The sequence below is a fragment of the Ammospiza nelsoni genome, chromosome Z, assembly GCF_027579445.1.
Source record: "Ammospiza nelsoni isolate bAmmNel1 chromosome Z, bAmmNel1.pri, whole genome shotgun sequence".
Classification (NCBI taxonomy): domain Eukaryota; kingdom Metazoa; phylum Chordata; class Aves; order Passeriformes; family Passerellidae; genus Ammospiza; species Ammospiza nelsoni.
Window position 1 is genome coordinate 12,687,144 of NC_080669.1, and position 26,510 is coordinate 12,713,653.

At 40.8% G+C, this 26,510-nt stretch overlaps 1 protein-coding gene across 3 annotated transcripts in view; it reads left to right on the forward strand.

The window, feature by feature from the left end:
- TNFAIP8 (TNF alpha induced protein 8) overlaps nt 1-26,510 on the forward strand; it is a 57,612-nt gene that overhangs the window by 7,080 nt on the left and 24,022 nt on the right. The window contains exon 1 of one of the 3 annotated variants that reach the window (XM_059492719.1): nt 17,931-17,947. The exons of the other annotated variants lie outside the window; for them this stretch is intronic. Within the exon in view, the coding sequence (XP_059348702.1) occupies nt 17,947 (1 nt within the window). The 5' untranslated portion in view covers nt 17,931-17,946. Of the gene's footprint in view, nt 1-17,930; nt 17,948-26,510 lie in introns of those variants that run through there. 3 annotated transcript variants of the gene reach the window in all.

Below are 26,510 nucleotides of genomic sequence, written 5' to 3' on the forward strand. Positions count from 1 at the left end.
GAGGAAACATTGTTGTTTCCTCACAACCTTTGTCTTTGAAATGGAGAAAAATATTTTGCTGCTGTTGGGCCTGTAGCTTGTAGTGTTTGGGATTCCAGACATAAAATCTGTGTCTCAAGTAGTCTAGAGTTGATCTTATTTATACTGTTGCTAGAACTTTCAGCTCTGTTATCTTTTTGGCATGACCGGAATGATTTTGTAGGCAGATAAGTGGGGTTTAGTGGCATGTGAAAATTAATTATGTTTTTTATGAGATTAAAAAGTAGAAGCATTTTGCAAAAGATTCAGGAAGGAGGACAAGAGGAGCAGAGCAAGAGAGGCAAATCTGAGCATGTTGTGGGAGCCTTGAAGTTTGCTTGGCTGTCCAAAAGTTTGCAGGTCAAGTTAGAAGAAGATAGTTGATAACTTTTATGTTTATATGTTTTATTATGGCTAGGATATTACAGTGAAACAGGGAATAGGAAAGCTCATCTTGATCCTTAAGGGCCATTGCACCCCTTAACATTCTGTGAATCTATCTTCCGTGATTTCCAGGGGTTTCAGAATAATTTAAACACACTGAGGGGAAGTCTTCCTCTGTTTGACTTCAGTTTTGTTTTCTTTGTAGTTACTGTGTATAAATTACAGGATGCTTTAGCCTCCTCTCTGATGAAATAATGAAACAATTCAGATCTGTTACTATAAGCAGTGCTGTAGGAATCTTAATAGTTTTGTGTAGCTGCCAGACCAGTTTTTTTCTGGTCCTGTACTTGACAACATATTAAGGAGTGGAATTTCTTCTTGTTTGAAGAGCTCATTCTAGAAATTGTTTGTGTGATACCCTTGTATTGCCATGCATTTCATATCAAGGTCTTATCTGCTACTTTTCTGAATTAAATTGATTATTTCCAGGCATATTTACTTAATTTGTTCTCCATTAAGTTGTAGCACTTCAGTGTATTAGATCACTCTCACATTAAAGAAAAAGAAATATTCAAATCTTGTTTTATTTTGAGCATTTGAAAATTTATTAGAACTTACAGGTAGAGCTGAATGGTAGTAGAAATGTGATTAACATCTAAATTGTAGAAAAATCTGTGTAATCCCAACAATGAATTTGTGTTGCATTGGTCTGCAAAACACCACACTGGTCAGTGATGCAGAAAGTATGCTGATTGCAACCAAATGCTTTTGGGCAGGTTTGCCAGCAGTATTTGCTGTACAAGTGGTTTTGAGTATGCAGGTGGATGGTTTAAAGTCACTTGAAATGTCAATTTTGTTTTTAATACCAGGCGGATAACTGGGGAGAATAGTGAATGGGAAGTCAGTGATAGGTGATAAAATATTTATTCCTGTGAGGTGTTCAAATGTAATCTCAGGTGATTAGCAGTTTATACATTTCTTTTGCTTCAGATCTTACATTGGATAGTATGGAGAGCCTGAATTACTACTGAAAGATCCATCTGCTGAAAGCATGTTCAAGGCAGCCCCAAAAGATGGAAAGCTGAGGACATGATCCTTGCTGTTGACCTCATCCCATGGACACTGCTGTCCATCTCATCCACGATCCCTAAACATTGGTTGTTTGCCAGTGTTTTAAGATTGGCTTTGTGCAAGTTGTTTATTGTTACCTGTAGTTTTTTTAGAAGTTTCTTAGCATTTCAGCACACTCATTTTTCTAATTACTTGATTTAAAATTTAAGGCCTTAAAAAAAAAAGAAAACCAACCAAAACCACAAAATCCCACCCAAACTGTATTGGTGTAGAGATCCTGCTTTACATGGAGTACCGAGTTGTACATATCAAGCCAGGTGTTTAATTTCAGTGATCACAGAAGAAGGTGTATTGAAAAAAAATTCTGAGTGTTTGGGTCCACCTGATGGAAATTTTCAGCATTTAAGACCTATAAAACCTCTAAGTGCCTAAACCAGGGCACGTGCTGCTGTTCTGCACACAGGAAGCCGTGTCACAAAACCAACCCTACTTTCTGCTCAAGCACAAGAATTTATATGCATGTGACTGAGGTGGGGGAAGGAGAGTGTGGGGTTACAGTGGACTTTAAAATTTAGGTTTAAAATTATAGGAAAGCAGACCCCTCTACTAGTCAGGCTTAAATGCAGCGTGTAGCATTTAATAATCTCTAAACTTCACAACTGTATATGAGAAAGGTAGTACAGGATTCCACAGCTAAAAAGGCAGTTATGACTTATTTCAATTTTATTTGTCTTAAAACAATGTTGCTTAAAAAGTGAATAGCTACAGCACAAATCTGAAAGTTGATGTTCTGAGTCTTGATGGCAATAAAGACATTAATGGAGAAGAGTGTCAACTAACAGATAGGCAAAGGAATAAGTTATTAGTTAGGAGGATTAAATTCAGAAGTTGGATCAAATCAAATACTGGAATAAGGATTAGAAGAACCTTAAGAAGCTTAAATGAATGCCTTGAGATGAAAAACAAAGACTGAAGAGAAAAAAAAGTGTGTTTATAGCTTTATTTTTTCTTAATATGAAAAACTGAGTAACATCATAATAAAATAAGCTGAATAATAAAACATTTAACAGTGTGAGGCAAAAGAGAGGTCTTTGTCAAAGGCTCTTCATAGAAGAGAAGTAATTTAGATACCCAGCATGACAGTTTGAAACTATGTGATCATGCAGCTTTTTTTCTGTGCTCAGTCAGCTTGCTCTGTGGCAGTGGTAGAATCAGTGGACTAAAACTTATCTGGATTTTTTTTTTTTTCTTTTTTTTTTTTGGTGGGTATGAGCTGAGAGCCCCACAGTAAAAACGAAATGCATGGAAGGCTTCCCAGCCCTAGAGCACTTTGGGGCGTCCTCTTGCCTTGAGAAAATCTGTCAGACCCACCTGTGCCATTACAGGAAGCTCACAGCTGGGGCACAGCTGGGGTGACCTCTGTGCTGCAGGTCACAGGGGCACGTGGAGCAGGAGTGGCTGTGGGCATCCTCCCTGTGGGCGTCCTGGCTGCCTGTGGGCATCCTGCCTGTGGGCATCCTGCCTGTGGGCGTCCTGGCTGCCTGTGGGCGTCCTGCCTGTGGGCGTCCTGCCTGTGGGCGTCCTGCCTGTGGGCGTCCTGGCTGCCTGTGGGCGTCCTGGCTGTGGGCATCCTGGGGGTGGCTGTGGACATCCTGGCTGGCTGTGGGCATCCTGGCTGCCTGTGGGCATCCTGCCTGTGGGCATCCTGCCTGTGGGCATCCTGGCTGTGGGCATCCTGGCTGGCTGTGGGCATCCTGGCTGTGGGCATCCTGGCTGTGGGCATCCTGGCTGTGGGCGTCCTGCCTGTGGGCGTCCTGCCTGTGGGTGTCCTGCCTGTGGGCGTCCTGCCTGTGGGCATCCTGCTTGTGGGCATCCTGCCTGTGGGCATCCTGGCTGCCTGTGGGTGTCCTGGCTGTGGGCATCCTGCCTGTGGGCATCCTGGCTGCCTGTGGGCGTCCTGGCTGTGGGCATCCTGGCTGTGGGCATCCTGGCTGTGGCATCCTGGCTGGCTGTGGGCATCCTGGCTGTGGGCATCCTGGCTGTGGGCATCCTGGCTGTGGCATCCTGGCTGGCTGTGGGCATCCTGGCTGTGGGCATCCTGCCTGTGGGCATCCTGGCTGGCTGTGGGCATCCTGCCTGTGGGCATCCTGCCTGTGGGCATCCTGGCTGTGGGCATCCTGGCTGGCTGTGGGCATCCTGCCTGTGGGCATCCTGCCTGTGGGTGTCCTGGCTGCCTGTGGGCATCCTGCCTGTGGGCATCCTGGCTGTGGGTGTCCTGGCTGGCTGGGGGCATCCTGGCTGTGGGCGTCCTGGCTGGGGGCATCCTGGCTGGCTGTGTGTGACAGCGGTCACAAGGGTTTTGAGGGTGAGAGAGAGAGGTGAGAATGTTGACCTCATGTTCAGAAGGCTTGATTTATTATTTTATGATATATATACTACATTATAACTATACTAAAAAGAAATAGAAGGAAAGTTCTCAGAAGGCTAGCTAAGCTAAGAACAGAAAAGAATGAATAACAAAGATTTGTCTCTCAGCAGAAAGCGAGAACAGCTCTGCCGTGAGCGGTCAGTAAATCCAAACATCCACAGGAGACCAATCACGGATCCACCTGCTGCATTCCACAGCAGCAGATAACCACTGTTTACCTTTTGACATTTTGTTGCTGAAACTTCTCATCTTCAGCAGGAAAAATCCTAACAAAAGGATTTTAATGAAAAGATGTCTGTGACAGGCTGTGGGCATCCTGGCTGGCTGTGGGAATCCTGGCTGTGGCATCCTGGCTGGCTGTGGGCATCCTGCCTTGTCTGGGGTGGCATCAGGGAGGCAGGCACATCACACGGGGGCCTCGGGAAGCGTGTCCCTGCCTGAGAAGCCATCTGCCACCAGCAGTGAGTGGTGTGGAGCCCGAGAGGAGCACGTGTGTCCCCTGTGGTGGGTGGGTGACCAGGCACAGATCTCACGGGGCTGTGCTGGCTACAGAGGAAAATAAAGAGTTGGTGTCACACTGGCAGTGTGAAGAGCTGTCAGCATTGCCCAATTTCTTCTTCTGCTCAGGTAAATTCAACTGAAGTTCCCTCAAGGGCAGCGCTACTGGGCCTGACTAATTTGAAGGCAATTTGTTAAGGTGCTTAGCGTTGCTGCAGTGTAACCCTGAAAATAACATGCCTTAAGCTTGTTTATACCTTAAACAGGACCATATTTTAATTATGGTGTTCAGGCTCTTGAGTGAGTGCTGCTTGTGGAAAGCTGTGCATCCTGCTGGCAGAGGCCCTTCAGTAGTCAGAGCTGGGAAATCCTCTGCTCTGGACAGCCCCCATCCCTCTCTCAACCCTCTTTACTGAAGAAAGTATTATAGAAACAGTGACTTTCTCCAAAATAAAACACGCAAAAACTGTTACATCCTGCTAGACTTCTCAGCTGAGAAGCACGTTGTAACATTCTCTGCTCTATTCTCCATCGGTGGCCTCAGAGCAAGCTGGGGAAGTCTGGAAGCATGCAGCAGAGCACAGCCCTTTGGTGTCTGTATCCCAAAGGTTGTGCTCCCGTGTCTGAAAATTTTGGCTGAATACAGTAAGGTTGAAATGGGAAATAGCTGTCTGCGCAAATGCAGTTATTGTGCAGCAGTTGTTCTGTAATGCTCAGTGTGTGGCAACTTACAGCAAAACTAACTCCTGTTTTGGATCTGAATCTTGAAACTTTCAATGCAGGATTACTTCAAGGGAGTAAAAGGCAGTCAAGTGCTTCAAAACCATAACATCTTTTTTCCCTTTCCTTTAAATTATTTCAAGTTGTGTTATTTATGCATAATTTAGTTTTTATCTATAAACAGACATTGACAGAGTAGTTCTGTTACTTAAAATGGGAATCCTGAGGAGATTCAGAAGTCCACGTAGTTTAGAAAAAATGTTACAGCAACAATATTTTACAGTCTAGTCTAACTGCTGAGAGAAGGTGGGAAGATAAATTAGTGAAGTTACTCTAACATAAGCTAGTGAAATAAGAAGATGAAATTCAAAAGCTGTAGAAAGATTTCAGTCAATTACTTGCCTGCTCCCTTAGAACTCTCTTCTTTGAGTGTTTTAAAGGAAGTGAAAAGATTAGTTTGACACCCATTCTTCTTGTAGTACCTCTGGCACTATACATGCACGTATGAATGTTTAGTATGACTAGCAAATTTCACCATTCCTCTTTTTATGTGCTCCATCTATGTAGAGCTTGTACTTAATTCTTTCCCATGCTCTTCTCCTCCTGAAAACTGCCTGGAGATACTTGAGTAGTGTCAGCTAAAGGCAGTCCTAGATTGTCCCAGTAAAATATAATCATCACTAAAGGAAAATAGGTTGCTCTTTGAGTACACAAGATCACTTATTGACAGTGGAGGTGTGTAAGTCAATTAGTGCTGGCAACTATAAAGCTGGTTGGGTGATCCAGGGTAAATATGCTCCAGATATTGGTGTCTGTTTTGACACCAAGCTGAAAAGAATCTGTTGGAGGAAACTTCTCTCTGTGACATTTTAAATTCCTTTTACTTTATATGATTGGAAGAGTTCATTTTTTTTTTTTTTATTGGGATAAAGCTTCCTTCCAAACTGTCAAAGAGAAGAATGTAATTTCTTTTGTGTTTTGCCATTATTCAGGTGAGGAAATTTCAGTAACTGGTAATATTAGTATTATACAAGATAGTTTTATTACATAACATCAGGTTTTTTACAGTTTAGGAGGTAATTCATACCAAGCTAAACTTTGTTATGCACAGAAATATTTCTCAGACATCTATTTGTAATGCTTATTTATTGATTTGATTCCTTAAGTGCCATGTGCTTTCATTTTTCTGCCTACGATTCATATCTCTTTTCTTTTTTTTTTTTTCAGAGTGACAAATCCAGACAGGTTTCTCTAAATTTCTCTGTACCAGCTGCATGTAGTTACATGTACATCAAGTAAGTGTAGTGTGTCTGTCTGAACAGTGTTCTCCTCTGTATGAATACATACAGAAACTACTATGATGAAAACTTTTTTGTGCTTGGGACCACAAGCTAAATTTCTTCTCAAAATCTAATTATTCCCTCATTCTTTCAATGTATTACTCTTGGACTGAAGAATGTAGCTCAAAATATTCAGACCTACATTTTCATTCATACATCTTGAAATATTTTTTAAGCAAATGTTACACCTGTATTTACTTGCAAGATGCCTGGTGTAATTTCAGCATGCTGAATGTATTCTCCTTTTTTCCTTGACTATATGCTCCCATTTTTTCAGAGTCATAGAATGGCCTGGATTAGAAGGGACCTTCAGAGGTAGATCAGGCCTGGCCCTGGCCCCCACAGTCATCAAGGACATGTTTCACTGGGCAATGTTGCTCAAAGCCCCTCCAGCCTGGCTTTAAACACTTAGAGGAATGAGGCATCCACGACTTCTCTGGGCAGTGTGTGCCAGAGCCTCACCCTCGTGGTAAAATATTTCTTCTCTATGTCTGGTATAAAACTTTCAGCTGAAAACCCCTTGTCTGGTCACTATGGACTCCAGTAAAAAGTCTTTCCTCTTCTTTCTTTTAATCCCCCTTTGAGTGTTGAAAACTCAGAAAAGTTTTCTCCAGGGCCTTTTCTTCTCTGGGCAGAACACCCCACCTCTCATCCTGTCTTCATAGGGGAGGTGCTCCAGTCCTTGGATCATCTTTGTGGCCTCCTCTGGACTCTCTTCAGCAGGTTCTCATCCTTCTTATGCTGGGGGTCCCTGAGCTGGATGCAGCATTCCAGGTGGGAGTAGAAAGGCAGGGTCAGCTCCCTGGACCTTCTAGCTCCATTGCTTTTGATGCTTTTTGATGCCTTTCTGCAAGGGCACACTCCCTGCTTTTATCCATTTCCCCCTATTTTTGGTTTAGGTTCTGTTGCATGCACTTGACCATATTTCCCGCACGCAACTCTGTCAATAATGTGTGCAGCTGAACATGACAGATGGGCAATAGCTGGTTCTAGAAAGAAAGACAGGGAGAAGGGAAGGCCCTATAATGAAGGTCACAAATTATTTTGCTTTTAGTCTGTATTCTTTTCAGGGATAGTTTGCCTAATTTTATGAAAAACAATGCATGGCCTTAATCGTCTAGGAAAGACGAGTAGGGTGAGAACAGTGGATGCAGTTGTGTATCTGCCAGGTGACAGCCTCAGTGGCTTTGACTCCAACACAGTGCATCCCAGTAAAAAGTTTCAAGGAATATTTTATTATATTTGTGATTTTTCCCTGCTTAGAACGACTTGCAACTGAAAGAGTCTCATTTCCAAAAAGAGATGTTCTTAGCTAATGTGACAGAAGATAGCGTTTGCATGAAGCTTAATTGATGTAACATTTTCCTATGAAACTTCCAGATGATTCTGGTATCATGAAGGTGTTTAGGAATTTCTGGGGAAAAAAATGAAATCTACATCAGATTTCTAGATGATTTACATAGAAATGTGTCATCTATAGAGATAATTTTTAAAAAGTTAATATAGGATACTGCATCTTTAGGGGAACTGGCCTTTTCTCTGCCTACATTCAGAAAATGTATTCTTGGATTGTTTCTGTACTTTTATGAGTATGACTTATTTTGGTGTTTTTTGTTTTTTTTTTTTTCCCTTAAAATTTCTGTTTATGTGTAAAGAAAATGCACCTCTTCTGTGTTTGTTTGTCAGTCCTCCCCTGTTTTGTTTGTCAGCCATGGGAAGCAAGCACTTTCAGCCCTTACATGCTTGCTTGGGTAGCATATGTAGATTGGGAACCTGTTTTTCAGAGGTAAAATTATGGAAATTTGTTGCTCTGCTGACAACTTATTTGTGTAGCTTGGAATGAAATTCTAGCACCATCTCAGAATAGCATTAAAGCACCTCCTTGTGTTAACTACAACATCTAGTACCAGATAGCTGTAAGGAAGTGTGCCTTGTCAATAGCCATATAATAAGGAAATTTTACAGTGTCCTTTGGATAACATCTGGTTTTTTTGTTTCAAAAGAATTGAATTTTGCTAACGTTACTTGCTGGTGAAGATGGTGAGTTACACCACATTCCAGGACGTGCAGCTGTGCTAGCCCACCTGCAAAACAGTGAATGTATTTGTTGTAGAGACTGTGCAAGGAGACCGGTCCCTCAGCGACTGATGCTTCTTTGCTTGCTGGAGAGCTTGAAGCCAGGAATCTGGAGCTGTTGAGAGACTGCTTCAGATGGTGCATGTTAAAACCAGCAGAAGCCTTTTCAGTCTCAGACTGAAACCAGCTCTCATGCTGCAGTCATCAGCTGCTTTCATTCAGATTCTTCTCTTTATTGTTTTTCAAACAGGTACTTCAGAAAACTCCCTCACTTCTCAAGCTTCTTTCCTGAAAGGAGCTAAATATATAGTATTTTAAGCCTGTTAAAATGGTTTTTAACATGGCAGAAGTTGAGACATGCCTATGGTTTACTCAATGATTCTTTGAGTAGGAAAATAGATTTAAAGAAATTTACCTTAAAAATTATATTCATAATATCAAATTAATCAGAATCAAACTCATTATGGACAATTTTCCTGGTTTTGCTGACTGTACGATTTTAGTGTTTCTGGACCTAAATTTCACTGCTATTCTCCAATTAATATTGAATGCTATTCACTTTGACTCACAGAAAATCTTTTCTGGTGTTTCCTCTCTTATAACTAGGGACAATCACTACATATTTTTTGCTAATGTCTATGCTGCTAGCGTGAAATCACTTGATGGAATTTTTACCTTTAATAATTAAGACATCCCCTAATTCTTTTTAATAAGATAAGGTTTGGAAAAAAGAACTTTATAGCTTTTGTCCTGGTCCTGTGTGCACTCATACCAATTTCATTAGGCCAAAGGTGGTGGCTGTGCTTTAGGAAGAATAGCTAGAAAAAGCCTGCTTCTGGATCACAGGTGCCCATGTAGCAAGCATTTGCATCTCATGTTGTGGTCAAATTTAATTTTAGCTCTGCACAGGCACTTTCAATCTTTACAGGGGTAACTGGGGAATTTGCTCCAGTGTTGGAGGCTTCCAGTACAGCTTTATTTGTCTTGTGGCTGGCCTGTTCTCACATGTTTTCATATCATCTTGTGAGTTAAAATAATTATTTCCATGACCTGCTATTCAGAGCCTGGATATTTTCGTAGGCTGAGGTCTTGCCTGATGGGCATGCTGGTTGAAAGAGGAAATACATCAAACTCCTCGGCCTGCTGTGCACTCCCTTCCCTTGACAGCTACATTCCCCCTTTGCCGTTCCCCTGGTTTGAATCCTGCTCTCCTGAGCACTGCAGGCAAGTACATGATTTTCTTTGCATACATACATACGCATCTGTCATAAATAACATCTCTAGGTGGAGTCTGCTGGAATCACTGCTCACGGTATTTCTCTTCTATTCTTGCTAGGGAGACACAGGTGGACTTCCCTGCCAGGCATAGATACACACTGGCATTAGCTGGTGTGTTGTGGCAGCATTTCTGGTACAGCTTGCAAGACGGTTGGGCTCATTGATCTTTTAAAACGTGAGCGATTTCAAGGTTCTAAGGATAGGCATCAACAAGCAGGCTCACGTGGCCGCATTACTAGCAGATTCTTATGCACATTGTTAGCAAACATGTGGCAAGACATGTTTTTCTTCATGCTTAGCTGTGACAGCTCCTCAGAGCAGTGTTTGTGACAGGGTAGCAGATGCTTTTGGAGCTCAGGGGCATGTGGGGCTGTAAGGTCCTGTAAGGGAGGACCTGGTGAGGTCCTGGTACACAATTAAAGCTGTGAAGTGGTAAGCAGAAGCAGAAGGAGATGCATTGTGTTTGGTTCCTTCACTTTCTGCACGTGAGAAACTGTACAATTCCTTAGCAAACATTGTCAGGATTCAGCCATTTGAGCTTTTAAGAACTAGGGTGGAAAATCTCTGGTCACTTGAAGTTATCCTTGTTTCAGGTGAAAGTTAAGCACAGTTCTCAGCACACACTGCTGAGGTAGCTGCTCATTTAGAGTTGGCCTGAGGATAAGGAAAGTCCAGTTTAATAAGATAAATACCCAGAAGGAGAGAAGCTCAGTGATTTTTGTTTGTATTAGACATACAGCGTTTCAAGCACCAGTAGGTGTTGAGGTTGTGGGTATGTGAGCCTCAAAGGAAGCTGTGAGGTGAATATTGTGGTGGAAGCATTTTGGGAGTGGTTTTGGAGTTATCTTTGCCAGTGTGGGAATTGTGTGTCTTGCAATGAAAGAGGTGGTTGATGAAATAAATGGGATCAGCCACCAATGCTGATGGGCAAGTCTGATGCAATAACATCCATGCTGGGGGCATTGTCATGGTAACCTGAATTTGGGTCTTGAGATGGTCAAAATGTGTCAGATTGGGTGAAGGGTAGGTAGAGAGAAACCAATGTGGTGCAGCTAGGAAAAGGGTTTGAGGGCTGGTAGTGTCCCCTGATACCAAATGTGTGTAATGCCTGACTGAAGGTAATGGGAAATTGGGCACACAACAGAAGTATTTTTTTTTAAGTGTTTTGTGTGGGTGTTGTTTCAAATGCAGGACCTTCTATGCAATCAAGCAGCACAGGGTTATGCATGACAAATATACACCAGTGGAAAGGTTGCTGCACTAAAGGGATACTGAAAGAAATACAGTGAGCTAATAACTTTTCAGTCTCAGAGAAGGAAAGAGGTGACCAGAACAATTTTTTGACATATGTGGTCTCTAAATAGTTAAAGGATTATCATGCATGACTTTGGGTACAGGATAAAAAAGCAAGGCATCCTCAAGCCCACACATTTTATGACTTTAGTGAGTTTCTGTAGAAGAGCTGAAGCTGTGCTTTATTGTTTGGCCACATACCAAGTGTCTGTATCATCCTTTGTATGCAGATGAGTGTCTTGTGTGTCTCACTGCTGTTGTGTTATCTTTTTCAGAGCAGTGACAGATTGGTTGATTAGTCATGATCTTGTGGCACAGGTCTTTTTCCTTTTGTTTCCAGTGGGTGATGTCCTTTCTGCTGAAGGATTCAAGTCAGTTGGCACTGATTTCACACCCCTTCTGCTGCCAAAAATGTCATGCTGTCCTGTTCCCATGCTTGTATTGTTTCTTTCCTTGTGTCAGCAGAAACCTTCATGTTCATCAGAATGAGGAACTCAATCATGAGATCAGTTAGCCTTTTTTATTTTCCCCCCAGCAGTCTTTTTTTTTGTGAATTAATTCTTCAATCTGATGGGTTGTGAAGCTAAGCAGATGCTTTTGCTGCCACGGGGAGCTCTCAGGCTGGGTGAAAGGAAGGGACACAGTGGGTATAACATGTCTGAGGGTGGGGAATTGTGCAACCACTTCATTTGGAGGCAGTGCTTAAAAGTTTGTGTTTATGGAAGTCTCTCAATCTGACTTTGTGCTTAGGTACGCTGATCTGCATCCCATTTCACTGAAACCCTGCCCTGATTTGTTCCTTTTTCCCTGTGTGTTTTGTCTTTATCTGTTCAGGACACCTCTCAGCTTCGTGGGAGACACCTCTCAAATGCTCGCGTTCTTTTGAGCCAAGTTTTATTTTTAAAGTTTTGTTTAGATACATTGAGAGACTCAGACTTACCCAAAATTGTAAAAGAAGGCTTCTTTTAGTCTGATATTTCCCCTTCCAGTACTTCATGCTAAAATTTTTCCTTTAGCAACTCTGCTATCCAATGAGGTATTAATAGTCACCTGTTGTTCACTATATATATATTTTTTTAATATGATGTCTGAATTGGAAAAGATAATAGCTTGTTTTCGTGTCACCTCCTTTTGAGATAGCCATTTCTGAATAATGTTTCCATTTCTTTACCCTCTCTTTAAAAAGCATTCCATTACCTAGAGTGCTGCTGTAAACCAAGAGGCAGTAGTAGTTGGTCAGATCACTTATTCACCTCTCCCATTCCCCTTATTGTTTGCTATTTTGAAGTTTTCCTAAATTACAGATGCAAATTATTCAGCCTTAAATCCATATCATCATCATCATCATCTGCATATGAGAATTTAATGAGAATTTTGTAGTGTGTTTGGATTCTGAGATATTTTTAGGAAGGGTGTTTGATCCTCTCTATGTCAGTTTTTGAAGTAAGGGGTTTTTTGGGCATTCAGTACTTGATGGAGCTTAGCTTTGTTTCTCAAGCATTAAGCTGTGATAAACCTGAATAAACTGCCTTTCACGAAGGCTCATGATCCGTAACGCGTGTGCTGGGCCACTGCAGTGTGTGGCATTTATTGTGCCACTTGTCACAGTGGAGGGAGAGATTTACCCTGCAGTGCAGGGGAATCTGACCCAGCAGTGCCTAGGTACAATGGATGTATGGAAAACAAAAGATTCCATTAATCTTACCCATTTATAAATCTGTGTCTGATGATTAATTTTGTCGTTAACTCTCATGAATATGTGTCTCTCAGGGTCAGCAGTGGCAGGCTTGCATTGCAGGATGTAATGGGAAGGGCTGAGGTGGCATCTGCAAGCCACGTGTGTGAGCATTGGCTGTTGTGTATTAGAAAATCTTTTGCTCCATCGACATCTCCCTGAGTATGTGTGTAGCTGACATACATGTGCATGTCAGAGTATTTTTGTGTCTCTGCTAAAACATACAAAGTTTTAAACAAACAGCAAACATGCAGAATTTTAAAAACTCTTCTTTCTTAGCAGTTGTTTAATTGTTTCTGTATAGCTTTTCAGTACAAGTGGAAAGTCAGTCAGTACATGTGAAGGAAGGACTGGGATTGTTCAGCATACTTGAAATATTAACTAAGGGAGAAAAGCTGGTAGTGCTAAATCCTGATCTTTTCAAAGTCTCCTTTCAAGTCTCCTTTTCAAAGTGCTTGAGAAAGCTAAAATGATAGTATTTCTTAAGCTGATTAGACTGAATACTGGTTTTTGCTGTAGTTCTTTGCTTCTCTGAAATCCACAATACAGAAGATGATTTAAAATAGCATTAGTTGTGACGGAGATACTTCAACAAAACAGGACAATGCACAGAAGCCAAGATGCTGTGGTTTTCTTCCCTGTTACAGCTGTATTTAATTATCTGCTGAACCAGAGTGCTGAAGACATAGATGTATGATTTTACTGTTCCGGATTTTTCCCAACTTCTTCAAGAGATGCTTGAAGAGTAGATTGTTTAGGGATTTATTTTTTCCATTGACATAAATGAACAAAAATAGATATTTTGATTGCCTTGTAAATAAATATAACTTTTTTCTAATTTAATGTTTACTTGTTCAATATAAGCAGATAACTCCTATTTTTATGTCCCTTAACTACTATAGATTAAAACAAATTATTAAATACTAGTCCATAAGTATTTCAAATAACTTTTGCCTAGTATTACAATATTTAGGCTGACTAAAATACTCTTCCAGAAGATTACCTTCCTTTGAATTTTCCCTACAAGAGGTGCTGGAGTCACAGCAGCAAGGATAGAGCTGTGCCCTTGAGGATTTCCCCTTCATTTTCTGTACTGTCTCTGAAAGAAGCTAAGCCACAGTTTAGCAAATGCTGCATCTGTTATTTAATGTTACAGCCAGTTGTGCTGATCCATGCATTCAGGAGAGGAAGCAGTGCTGTTGCTTATAGAGACTCTTCCTGTCTTTGCCTCCAACTGCATCTCACCACCACATCTTTGGACTCCTTCCAAAAAGGATGTGGTCTTTTTCTGCTCCTGCTCTGCATTTGGACAGAGGTTGTACAATTTCCACTTCGTTGCAGCTGTATCGTGGTGAACAACCCTTCTCATGTTTTTGATACAGCAGAGTGTATAATGTCATCAGCTGACATGGTAGCTCATGCCATGTTCTACATAAAACGATGCAGGGCATCAGAAGTCCCTGACAAAAGCTGGGATCTATGTTCTGAGAATTCTAAATTCTTTCTGGATGCTGCAAGGCAAGACAAAGTTTTGTAGAGGATTGACCCATCCAGATTTGCATTATGTGGAGGCTGCTCTCCTCAGCACACTTGGGTGGTTGAGGCACAGCATTTCTGTGTACCTCTGCACAGCAGCTCCATGCAGTGTGGAGGGATGTCGAGCACTTTCCAAAGTGAAAGAACAGCTGCTGCAGTGCTGACAGTCAGCAATCATAATGTATCACATAAACAGAACTGTGAGATCTTCATCCTTTGTAGGGAAGTCAATGACTTTTGGGAGGTTGTCTTGTAAGGTAACTCAGTTTGGTTAAACATCTGGGCTGCTAGTGAGAGACCCAGCACAGAAGTTGAAAAAAACCAGAACTTGCAATAAGTATTCCTAAGCCTCACCTTTCTTTTTGACTTTTTTTTGGATAAAAAGTAATGGCTTTTCAGTTTCTGAGCCTATGGATTCCTAGCACCACAACTGGGTGCCTTCCCCCCTTCTCAGTCTGAGATACGAGTTCCTACTGAGCATTTCTGCCTCATCTTCAGAAATACTCACAAGTCCTGGACGTGCTGGGACAGCTTCCCTTCCCCAGTGCTTCCCCTTGTCAACCAGAGGACTTCAGCCTCGTTAATGTGGGGTTTCTCAGCCCCATGAGATGTGCTTGTCAGTTTTAAGCACAGGGGTAGCCAACACGTGCCACCCCATGTCTTCCTGTCAGGCCTCAGTTGAGTTCCGTAGTATTTTCCTGTGTTCAGGGATGGTGTTTCATGGGGCACCTCAGACAGGCATTGATGTCTTTTGCTAAGGAGTCTTTCAAGGCTGCAGCCCTGAGGAACCTGTTTGCTCTGGAGCAGAAGAAGGGTATGAGCATAAATGAGCACTCACCTGAAGGAGATGTGAGGGCTGTTTATTGATAACTACAGATAATTTCAGATGCATTCCATGTATTCACTGTCCTCTGTCATTCTGCTTCAAGTGCTGTCAAGTGATTTTGATATTTAGGTTGTAAATGTTGTAAAGAAACCAAGAGCACAGCAGCATGATCCAGGTACTTGTGTCCTCCTGGAGGGGGGAGATGTGAGCGCATCTTTCCCTGCCACTCAAAATGTGAGTAGGCAGTATCTCTGTCAACCAACATATTGGTACTGTTACTAGTAACATAAACATTTAGGAATACAGCAGAGTGGCATTTGAAAGCACTTTGTTTTGTGGATGAAGTGTGCATGTCTTAGGACTATTTCTGAACAGCCAACCAGCTAGTCAGTTGTTTAATACTGCTGTCTTATTTAATATCAAATCAAGGTTTGTGTAGACCAGATTGATAGCACAGACTGGTGATGGGGTGCTGAATATATTCGGGTGTCTGGCCTAAAACTAAATTACTTAATTTTTGTAATGAAACTGGTCCCCAAAAACTTTGTAATCACTAAAACATATATAAATATAGAAATACGTATTTCATTTTAAAAGAGTATCAGGGTATCACAAATACAGTTAAACAGGAGCCTTATGGGTACCTTCACAGATGTTAACTGCTAATGGTTTTTGTCACTACCTGAAATTTATCTTTCATAATGTTGCTAACCCTTTTTCTTTTCCTGGAGGTGTATCAGACACTTTGATCAACAGCTTCTCTCTGGTTTGGTGCAGAAACAGATATTATTTATTTGTTGGGGTTGGTAGTTCTGCTGAGATGCAAAAGATACAGTTTCATTTGTGTTGTTTAGTCAAAATAACATTTATATCTAGTTTGAGTTTTAGTATAAACCACCTGTGAATAATTACCTGTGGAGCCAATTTTAGAGCAGATATTTGTAGTTACAATGTTTTTACTCTATGGAACCAGTAGCAGGTGAAATGAGAAATCTGTAGCTTTATACATGAGAGTTTTGCCATACAAAATTTGGGGAGGAAAAAAACTGCTGTTTTACTCACCAAGGGATTTCAGCTCACAGCCTTGGATCAGATATCAGCACCCTCACAGAGAGCTGACCAGTTTACTGGCTTCACAACCACCAGCAGAAGCTGACGTGCATGAATTCCTAGTTCCTGTCTGGAGGAGAGATGTCCTTCACATGGAAAGGCAGTACCTGGGTCCCCCAAAAGTTCCTATCCTGAGCCTCTGAAACAAGACTTTTCTGTGAAAGGAGACTGTTAGTACATGAGTTTGGAGTAAATAATAGTCTGTGAGATTTGTTTATTTCTTTATATAATGATGTTAGAAATAGCTTCAAGGTGGTAAAATTTTTTTTTTACTTCAAGTCTCCACCAATGACAAGCATTTCTAACCCTGTTCAGTTTTGATTTCATTTGGAAACCAATTGGTAAGAAGGCATCAGTAGATTTGAGTTGGAGATCAGATAAGATGAGCATAAATCTCTGTGGTCATCAAATATGTTACTTTCTTTCAGATCTTTGTTGCACAAACATGATTAACCGAGTGGTTTCCGGTTGTTGTTGTTGTGCACATTGGCCCTGCAAAGAATTTTACGGCTGCATTTAAGATGAAGAGTTGGCATTCGTGTGCCACACTCTTCAAAGGATAAATGTTCACAGATACCACATTTCAGAGGATCTGGAAGAAACAGACAGTGCATGCCCCGAGTGCTCCATGTGCGCGTGGTCAGTGAGGGCTCTGCAGAATCTGGGTTGCTGACATGTGTTACACCTTGTGACTTTAAAATGCAGCATTTCATGATGAGTATACTCACCTGCTTCTTCAAAACTAGAGAAATAAAAAAAATGTATCAAGTTCACAAATCTAAGACAAAGAAATGGTGTTTGTCATCAGTCATCACAAAATACCAGTTTTGAGTAGTAATTTTTTTTTAAAATGACATTCCTTTTCTGGACTTTTTGTATTTAGACAAATTTCTTTATTTGTTGTAAATACTTGCATATTTTAATGTAGTAGTTAATTTTTTCCAGTATTTGCCCATTCATTCACTATTAAATGTTTGTATTTCTCCAATTTCTGATAAATATTGGAATAAATGTCAGAAACCCACTATGACAGATTGGAATTTTTGTTTCTCATCTTGCAGTCATTAGGGCCAAAACTGCTCTTGTTGTTATTTTGTTGTGCCTTTGATTTTTGCAGTATTCTCACTTCTTGATCCCTGATCCACATTGTTTGATAGACTGATATATTTAACTCTAGATATCCAGGTATCTACATATAGAGTCTGCTGTGTTTAAATTCCAGAGCAATTTTGAAAAGAGATTATTTGTGCAGTGACTATGGAAGAGCTGTCAAGAATTAGTCACAAGCTTGAAGGTCAGTCTGCATTTACAGTATAAACTGTGGAGTAAAAACCACAGAAGATTGTGAAAGCAAACTCTCAGGAAGTGGGGAAACATGATGGCCGTAGTATTATGTTGCCCAAACATGCTCACTGTTTACTGTCAGGTAGGTTCCTGCTGGCTTTTTCCTGACGTTAAAAACAAGCTATGTTATGTAGATGTTGAAATTATCTGTTTTGGGAAGGCATTGCAATAGCTTTGGGTCAAATATATTTGTAGCCTGGCCTCATAATGCCACATTTCAGCTCTGCTTTTCTGTTCATCAGCTGGACTTGCTACTGTTTTCTACACACAGACAACTGCACTGAGATCAAGTAAGAGTGTTTGGTTATAAAAATCCAGTTTGAATGAAAGTGAACGTATGAGCTTTGTGCTAAATAGATGCTATTTTAGTGCTTTCAGGTAATGTGTTCCTTAGTACTGTTCTCTTAGTTTCACAGTTAAGACAAGTGTGTCATGTTTGGTATTTGGTAGTGGAGATTTGCTTTTTCTATTACACTTACAGAGATCAAGAACTTCATAACTCTACGTTGGTTTAAAATACAGATCAAGATTTTGGGGAAAATCTTACTTGCTTAGTTAGCGTTGTTTTGAGTAAAGGGAATGTTTCAAGTGGTGGCAGTCCCTGCTTCATCTTTTTTCATAAGGAATGTAAATGCATTTGCCATACATTTAGAATTAAATGCTCTAAGGCAGCCAGGAAGTAGAAAAGACAGATTTAGTAATTTTTGTTTCCATACCCCTCTAAAAACATGGCAGGCAATTGTCTCTACCCAACACTGATTAAACTAGAGTATCCTAATTTTTCTGATGGCATGTCTGTTACTATAAATTAGCTGCATAGGAAAAAATATTGAAGGGGGATGCCCCAGATAACTGCTGTTTTGCAGTGGACACAGAAACAACAACAATTACCTAATTTTAGGTATATCATCCCTTTGCCACCATTTGAGTTGTTCTTAATTTTCCAAAGAAAAACATATTTTGGATATCTGAATTCTCACAAAATTAATGAGACTGTCTTTTTTGTGGAGGTAAGACAAAGAATAACTTAATACTTGGGGATGTTTTTCAAACCCACTTGAGGTTGCATAGGCAATCTTTATACATGGCATTCCTGATTTATGATGGGCATTTTAATTCAACACTGTGCCCCCCAATAATCCACCACCTACCTCTGCATTCGAAACAATCCTGCATGTCCCATAAGAGGAAATGCTGGCACTGATTTTGCAGCTGGGAAGTTGAGTTACAGGTAACTCAACACATGGTTACACTATCCCGTTTCTGGGAAGATGGGATGGGGAAGGGAAAAACAGAGGGCAGAGCAGGTCTGAACTAAGTCATGGCAGGCAGAAGCTGGGAGCAAGGGGTGAGCCTCATGGGCGGCACAATTGTATCCATACTTTGAAGTGATACTTCAAATTTTAGTGTGGTTTCAAATTCATGGAGCCAAAGTGCTAGCACTACGTTGTGTGCTATATTGCCATGGTACTGTAGCTGTCCTCTAGACGTAATTAAGTTTTTTTTCAAACTAATCTGGGTTTTGGATTGTGAAAAAATTATATGTATTTTGTACTGCTACCTGGTGTTTTGCTGACAGATTTCAGGTTATGTCCACTGCTTCAGAAGCATTTAGTTCTCCAGATTTGCCATACCAGCATGTACAAAACACAATTGCAGCCTTTCTGTGTGCTGCAGTATAAAATGCTATTGCAGGGCTATATGGGAAGCCGCTTTCTAGACATTCTGGCCAGTGCTTTCCCGCTCTGTTCCCTAGACGAGCAAAACTGATTCAAGAAGCCCTGGGCTTTTTTTAATCAGGGTGCTGTTGCCACCTCGTGGCTTTGGCCAAAATCACTGGCAAATGCTCCATGACCTGCCCTGATGACTGACATGTCCAAGTGCGATGGCTGTGGGATGCACAGAGGGGAGCAGGTGGATCTGTTCCGAGAGACCTGACCTCAGTGCAGCTCTCAGAAGTTTGTTACGTGGGATTTCTGATCCAAGTGCCACATTCCTTGTGTGCAGAGTCAGTGGCAGTCTTTGTTCTTTCTCTTGTCCCTTTTATTTTCCAGTGGACAAAGATAGTAGCTATTGTCCATACTCAGTCTCAGATTTTGGAAACACAAAGAAGATTTGCAGAAGCACAGCCCTGACAGACCATCTGCCTGAACAAGTAAATCATCATAAGTGTGTGCCATAATTCAGCTTTCTGTAAACAAGATATTGAGCAACAAGAGTTAGAAGTCTTGTTCAGATCTTGTTATCCATAATTTTTTTTTGGAAACTGAATACTTGAAATAGTTCCTGAAAGTCTTGCAATAACCCTTTGAAGTGGTATTCAGTTTGGCTGAGCCCCAAAGTGCAGATTCTGTTGTTATTGTTGCTAAGGCAATTCTGAGGGCTGAAGTATGAGTTTCCTGTAAAGTGGATAAAATTGTTGAGAAGTTAGACCTATGAAATAAACTCATTTGGAGTCCAGCAAAATTCTGATGTGTTTTGTTGGTTTGGTTTTTTTTAATTGGAACTGAGACCCATCAGTAGAAGTCCAATATTGAATTTTTAATGCAATGTGGAGATGCTAACCAGAGTTTACACATGAAATTTGCATGAACATTGCTCACTAATGTAAGCTTACTTAATAGAAGGAAAAATGAGCAAGGTATGGATTTTCAGTGGTTATAACTAAATTAGAGATCATCCAAGACCTTCTTTTTGAGACAAATACTTAATTTTAGCTGCAGTTAATTATTTTATATTAAAAAATAACAAAAAGGAGAGCTCCTACTTGTGGTTTAAATTCTCCCAGACCAAAAAAAAAATTAAATGTTAGCTATATTTGTCCTGTAAATGGACACCATATGCCTATGCTGGCATGGTAAATGGAGAGGAAGAAGAGGAAGATGGTGCTGCTCTGGGAGACAGACACTCTCACTTGGACCAGTTTGGAGTGCTGTTTTCTCAAGTGTGATTTAGTTATGAAAATGTTACCATAAGCCAGAGGAAGCAAGTGCTGAAAGACTTCCATAAATTATGAGTTCCTCAGTTTTCTTTGGGTATTGAAATTCCAGCACTTGTTCAACATAGTCTTAGTTAATATTTTGCAAAAAAGACCGCAGAAAACTCTTGCAAGTGTTCCTCCAGATTCTTTCTGGCTTCAGTCTAAGCTTTATGCAAATAATAAACTGATTTAAAGCCAATTTGGAACAAGCAGATATCAATATGGTTATTTGATGGAATATCATATAATTAGGTTCATCTGGCTTGTGAATGTAAACTATAGCTAAACTCAGTCTTAAAGAGCAAACTCTGCTTACGTTTAATATCCATTTAAATCTCTCTTTTAATCTCGTAATTGAATTTGTACTAAAAGGAGATTATTCATATAGGTATTTTTTAAAAGAATTTTTTAATTTGAAATTTTTTCTAGATAAGATCTCCATTTGATATGCAAGTGGTGTTTTGACTATTTGCATGACTAATGTCTTTGATGTCTTGGAGAAAAAGGGCATAGTTTGATTGTTACGCGTTAGCAGAACACTTGGATTGTGTGCTTGGGACTGGAACACAGCCCTCCCCAGCTGAGACAAATGTGTTTTCCCACATGTGCACCACTTTTATATTAACAGAAACTTTCCTTTTTTAAAGATAATTTTCGATTCCCTGTTCTTTCAGCATAAAAAAAGCCATTATTTGCATACCCTTTGGTAGCATGTTTAAATGCGCTGTATTTAACACTAGTTCAGGCACCTGGTTTTTGAGCTCTTTTTTGAGTTTTGGCTATGTGATACTAGATTTTCTGTTTGTAATTAAAATACCCCTTTCCAATTAAAATTGTTCTAGCATTGTGTTTTGATGCACAGGCATCAGGCAGTACCACTTCTGTCGTGCTGGGAGCAGATCTGGTGCAGATGTGCAGATGTGGTGGTGCTGTCAGCAGGTTCTGTGTAGCACCCTGACTCCCTCTACTTGTCTGGGGAAACTGTGACATTATGGTGTGATTTCTGTTTTTAGTGCAGGGATTCTTTCAAATCTGTGTTCTTGGTGCCCTGCCCTCAGATTTCTTTGGCCTTGCTTTTATTTTTGCAAAGGCTGCAACTACATATAGTAACACAAATATCTCATAAGAATTATATCATTAATTACTGCTAGTAAGCTTATTTTCCTGTGTGACCAAACTACAAAACTAGCTCTGATCTGCTGTACTCTTCACCAGACCAGAGAATTGCATTTTCCTACCTCTGTTCATGCAGGCCACAGTCTCATTTTCTCCAGTGCTGCTCTTTGCTTGGCATAGCACTGTTGGAAGGAGCAATTTGTGTGTAGTCCTGTTACAGGACCTTAAAAAAAGTTCACTTAAAAAAGTGAAAATAGTGAGTGAAATGTTTGCTATTTGAATAAACCATGCTATAAGCCAGTGACAGTACATGTTGCATGATTTGGTGCAAGGCCCTCAAAAACAGTCTTTTTGACTTCCACCACACCTGTGTGAATTCTCAAACCACCAGAAACTGTCACTGATTACCTACTTGTGGCAGCAGCTCTCTGACCACAGAGAAAAACACAACTTCCCCAAGTATCTTTCTGGGAAAGGCTGTAAGAAGATCTGCGGAATTAATAAGAAACAATTCTTACCTTAACTTGTTATATCTGGTAATGTGAACATGTAAAATGCATTACAGAAATTTATTTACCAAAGAGTGGTTTCTTGATTAGCCAATGGTGATAGTATTGTAAGTAAAAAACCAATTAAGTCCGCCTGTAGCAAACTAGGATATAAAAAACTAGTAAGTTTCTTAATAAAAGAAATTCATCAACCTTGTATAAATACATAGAATCTATACCAATTATTATCCCAGCTGGGGGCCCATGACTGTGACACATCCTCTTTGTGCATAGCTCTGCTGGTTTTGGCTCTGACAGAGTTAATTTTCTTCACAGTGCCTAGTATGGGGCAGCGTTTTGGATTTCTGCTGGTAACAGCCTTAATACAGGAGCATTTTCCTTACTATTTGCACAGGGCCAAGGCCTCTTCAGCTCCTCACCCCACGCCACCAGCAAGTGGTTTGTGGCTGTGCCAGAAGCTGGGAGGGGACACCGCCAGGACATCTGGCTCAAACTGACCAGAGGGATGGATATTCCAGACCATTTGGTGTTGTGCTCAGCACATAAAGCTGGGGGAAGAGGAAGGAAGAGAGGGACATTCAGAGTGAAAACATTTGCCTTGTTACCTGTGATGGAGCCCTGCTGTCTTGGAGATGGCTGAACTTCTCCCTGCCCATGGGAAGTGGTGAATTGTTCTCCTTTGCTTGCGTGAGCAGCTTTTGCTTTGCCTGTTAAACTGTCTGTATCCCACCCCATGAGTTTTCTCACTTTTGGCCTTTCAGTTCTTCCCCCTGCCCCGAGTAGGAGTGCACAAGTGGCTCTGTGGGGATCAGTTCCCAGTTGGGGCTAAGCCATAACAAGAACAACCAAGCCCTTGAATGTTATTTGGTATGTTTGCTCTTGATAAATTGTTTTGTGCTTTCTTATGCACTGAAACCTTGTTTTCACTAAATGCTAACTTCTGGATGAGTTAACCACCCTCAGTGCACAGTATCTATATGACTACAATAAGACCTCTTATTTTGGCAACATGATATGTACGGACAAGAAATCAGAATTACATCACAATTCACATCTCAGAAGACATGGTGTTGCTTTGTGTGTGAATTTTCAGACTGATTTTGAAAAGAAAAAAGATAGGCCAGTGAAACCCTTTCTGAGCTGAGAGCAGTCTTGTACCCTGGAAATGTGCTGTTCTGTAACAAATAACAAACATTGTGAGGTTGACTAGAATGGATCAGTCTGAGCCATCGTCCCATCAGGCCTGTGCTCAGAGTGTGGTGTGACTGGTAATCCAACAATTAATGGCAGATGCAGCTAAAATTTATGAAGAAATCTTCATTTTGAGGCTAAGCGAAGGAGTTTCCATACCTCTTAACCACATGAGCTTTTGAGTGTATCTTCACAATAACTTAAAAACAACTCTTGTCACTATTTGGAAACTTAAAATATCAGCATGTTTGTGTCAAGGACACCAGTTTGGAAGATGCACACTGCATCTGTCTTGACAGTTTGCAAGGTGCTTAGTATACCGTTGTCTTCCTGTCAGCTCAGAATATTTATAAATGGGATCATGGATATTGCAGAGATGGGACTTCCAAATGTTGTAGCAAAGTTATGTTCAATATAAAGCAGGTTCAACTTCATGGAGTCTTTTGTGCACATATCCTGCCCTCTCTCCATACATTTTCTGTCAGGGAGAGGAGCTGGAGTGAGGACTATCTATTAGGGAAGTTTAACTGCATCCATACGGACTCCAGGATGTGTGCCCCACATGCTGCTTTTCCTGTCCTTCGCTTGGTAGGCTTGTTGTGAATTCCTCTGTCACCCAACACTGCTGCTCATTTGTCTGGTTCATTGTCAAAAGGAGGTCTTCAGATACACTTCTGCACATCTTACCCTGTGGTGAAGCCGTAGCTTTTGCTCGCTCTGAAGGGCCACACCGCCAGTGTTGTGTGGGTTCATTCAGCACCAGATTTGTCATATTTTGCTTTAACCATTTGGAAATGAAGGTATGGACAGACCTCAGTACACCAGTAGCGGGTGGAGAATGGATGTTTTAATGGGAAGGTCTAGAAAAAGAGAAGGAGGGCAGCATGGGGAGGGGAGGAGAATAGCATGCACTGCTGGATGCCAAGCGTGGTGCAAATGCCATTGAGCAATCCCCAAGTAAAATTATCAGGTGACAATGACATGTTTTTATAATTTGTTAACTGATAGTCGTTAACTTCTATAATTTATTAACCACATGGCAGAAGCACGAGCTAGAGTATCATTCATGTGTTTCTCCAACAGGTGGGGGTATTGTATGTGTTTCAGCAAGTGCTGAAACCAGACCATCTGCCTTGGTCGGAAGTCTGCTGGGCAAAGGGGAAGTAATGAGATAAGGGAATAGCAAGCAGCAAAAATCAGACCAAACCCAGGAGTACACATATTTTTCATATCTGGATTATATCTCAACCTGCTAATTTTTTATTTATTTATCTTCGGAAAATTCAGCCCAGAAAATTCTCTGGGCTGAATTTTCCTAAGATAAAAACTACCTGATAGTTTATGTGCATGCAGAAAAATTAGTTTAAAATTCTGAATCATATGTAACTGAGATGTTAGAGTTGTGCTGTTACATGGAAACACTGACTATTGCTGAAAACAGTATTTTTGACATTATTCATAAGCTAAGCACTGTGTAGGATATCTTGATGTATGTCTTGGTTATGGTAGAAGATAAAACAGTAGTAAAGTCTGGTTGCAGCAAAAGATAGACCATTGTACCTTATATTCTTATTTACAGAGCTATATAAACAGTGCTATTAAAATCACACAGCTAATCAAGATAAATTTTTTTTACTCAACTCCAAAATAATTAAATTGTGTAAGAGTTGGAATTTGGTTTTGCTGTGCTCACACCTTACGGACAGTGCATATTGCACTTTCTTTTGCAATAGTAGAAGTAATACTATGGTGTTGCTTTACCTCTGTGTTAGGAAATAACTTTAACTTCTTGGTTTGCCTGTTTGCTTGGTCTGCTTGCAACTGTTTAAGTGCATAACTGAAAGCAGAACAACTTGGATAAAGTGGACATAATACAAATCTTTGTTTCAGCAAGAAAGCCGAAACTTCACTTTTTTTTTCCCTGTGCCTGTAGCACTCTCTGCACACTCTCTCCCCGCATCCTGCACACACGATGTCTGCGTGCAGCTTTGTGTGTGGCATCAGCAGAGGGCACAGGCTGCAGGTCAGCGCTGCACCCTCGGGCACCGACAGCTTGGCAGGTGGATTTCTGCATGCCAGGGGAGGAGACGGGCAATGCTGCAAGAGACAGCAGATCCTGCTTTTGTGCTGCAAGATCCCGGTGCTCTGAGAGCTCACCCACCAGTCTGAACTAAGAGAGAAGCGCTAGAAAACAAAAATATTTCCTGTTTTGTAAATCTGTGCTTCTTGAAACTCTGTGCAATTGTGATCTGCCTGCCTGAGGAAAAGGTTGTAGTGGTAGTGGAAGGAATGCAGGAAAGGAGCAAAGGAGCAAGTCAAGGGCACGCCTCTGTGCTGTCTTTGCCTGCTTACTCAATCAGTAACCTCTATAAAAAGGTCTTTCAGGGAAAATCTGCAAATTATTAAGGCATGACTTGCAAAAGCAGTTATAGTTAATTTCCTAATGATATCTCAGTGTGGCTTCCAGACTTGGATTTAACAATTTTCCTCTTATTTCTATGAGGAAAATACCAACATTATTTGTATGGTTTTTTTCCTGAGGTACTGTGTTAGCATCTGGTTGCCCTTATGAGAGGTCAGCGTGTTTGGAAACTCCATACATGTATGCAGACCAGACCTGATACCCTTTTTTCTGCTTGGAAGGTCTTAGACTTACATATAACAATCTTACATCTTGTTCCCTCTCAGAACATTAGTTTGAGAAAAAGTCAAAACTCTTGAGAATTGGTGAAATGCATTATAGTGTGGCACATAATTTCCCAGTACATTTTTAAAATTGTATACCAAAAAAAAAAAAAATACGCGTGAGTGATTCAGGATAGTGTCCAATGTTGTTATCCTGTTTGAAAACTTGTGTCATGTATCCATAGTCCACACACATTGAAGAGCCTCAGAAGCTGAAAATCTGTTAACCCAAACTTCTAGTGTCAGAAATAGGTACAACAGCTTATTGTGGCTAAAAGGAGAAATGGCAAAAGGTTTCCTTGTATTTTTCCTCCAGGAATTCTGGCCTGCCCTCTGCGACATTATCTGTCAGGAAGTTACTTTTGTTTTCTG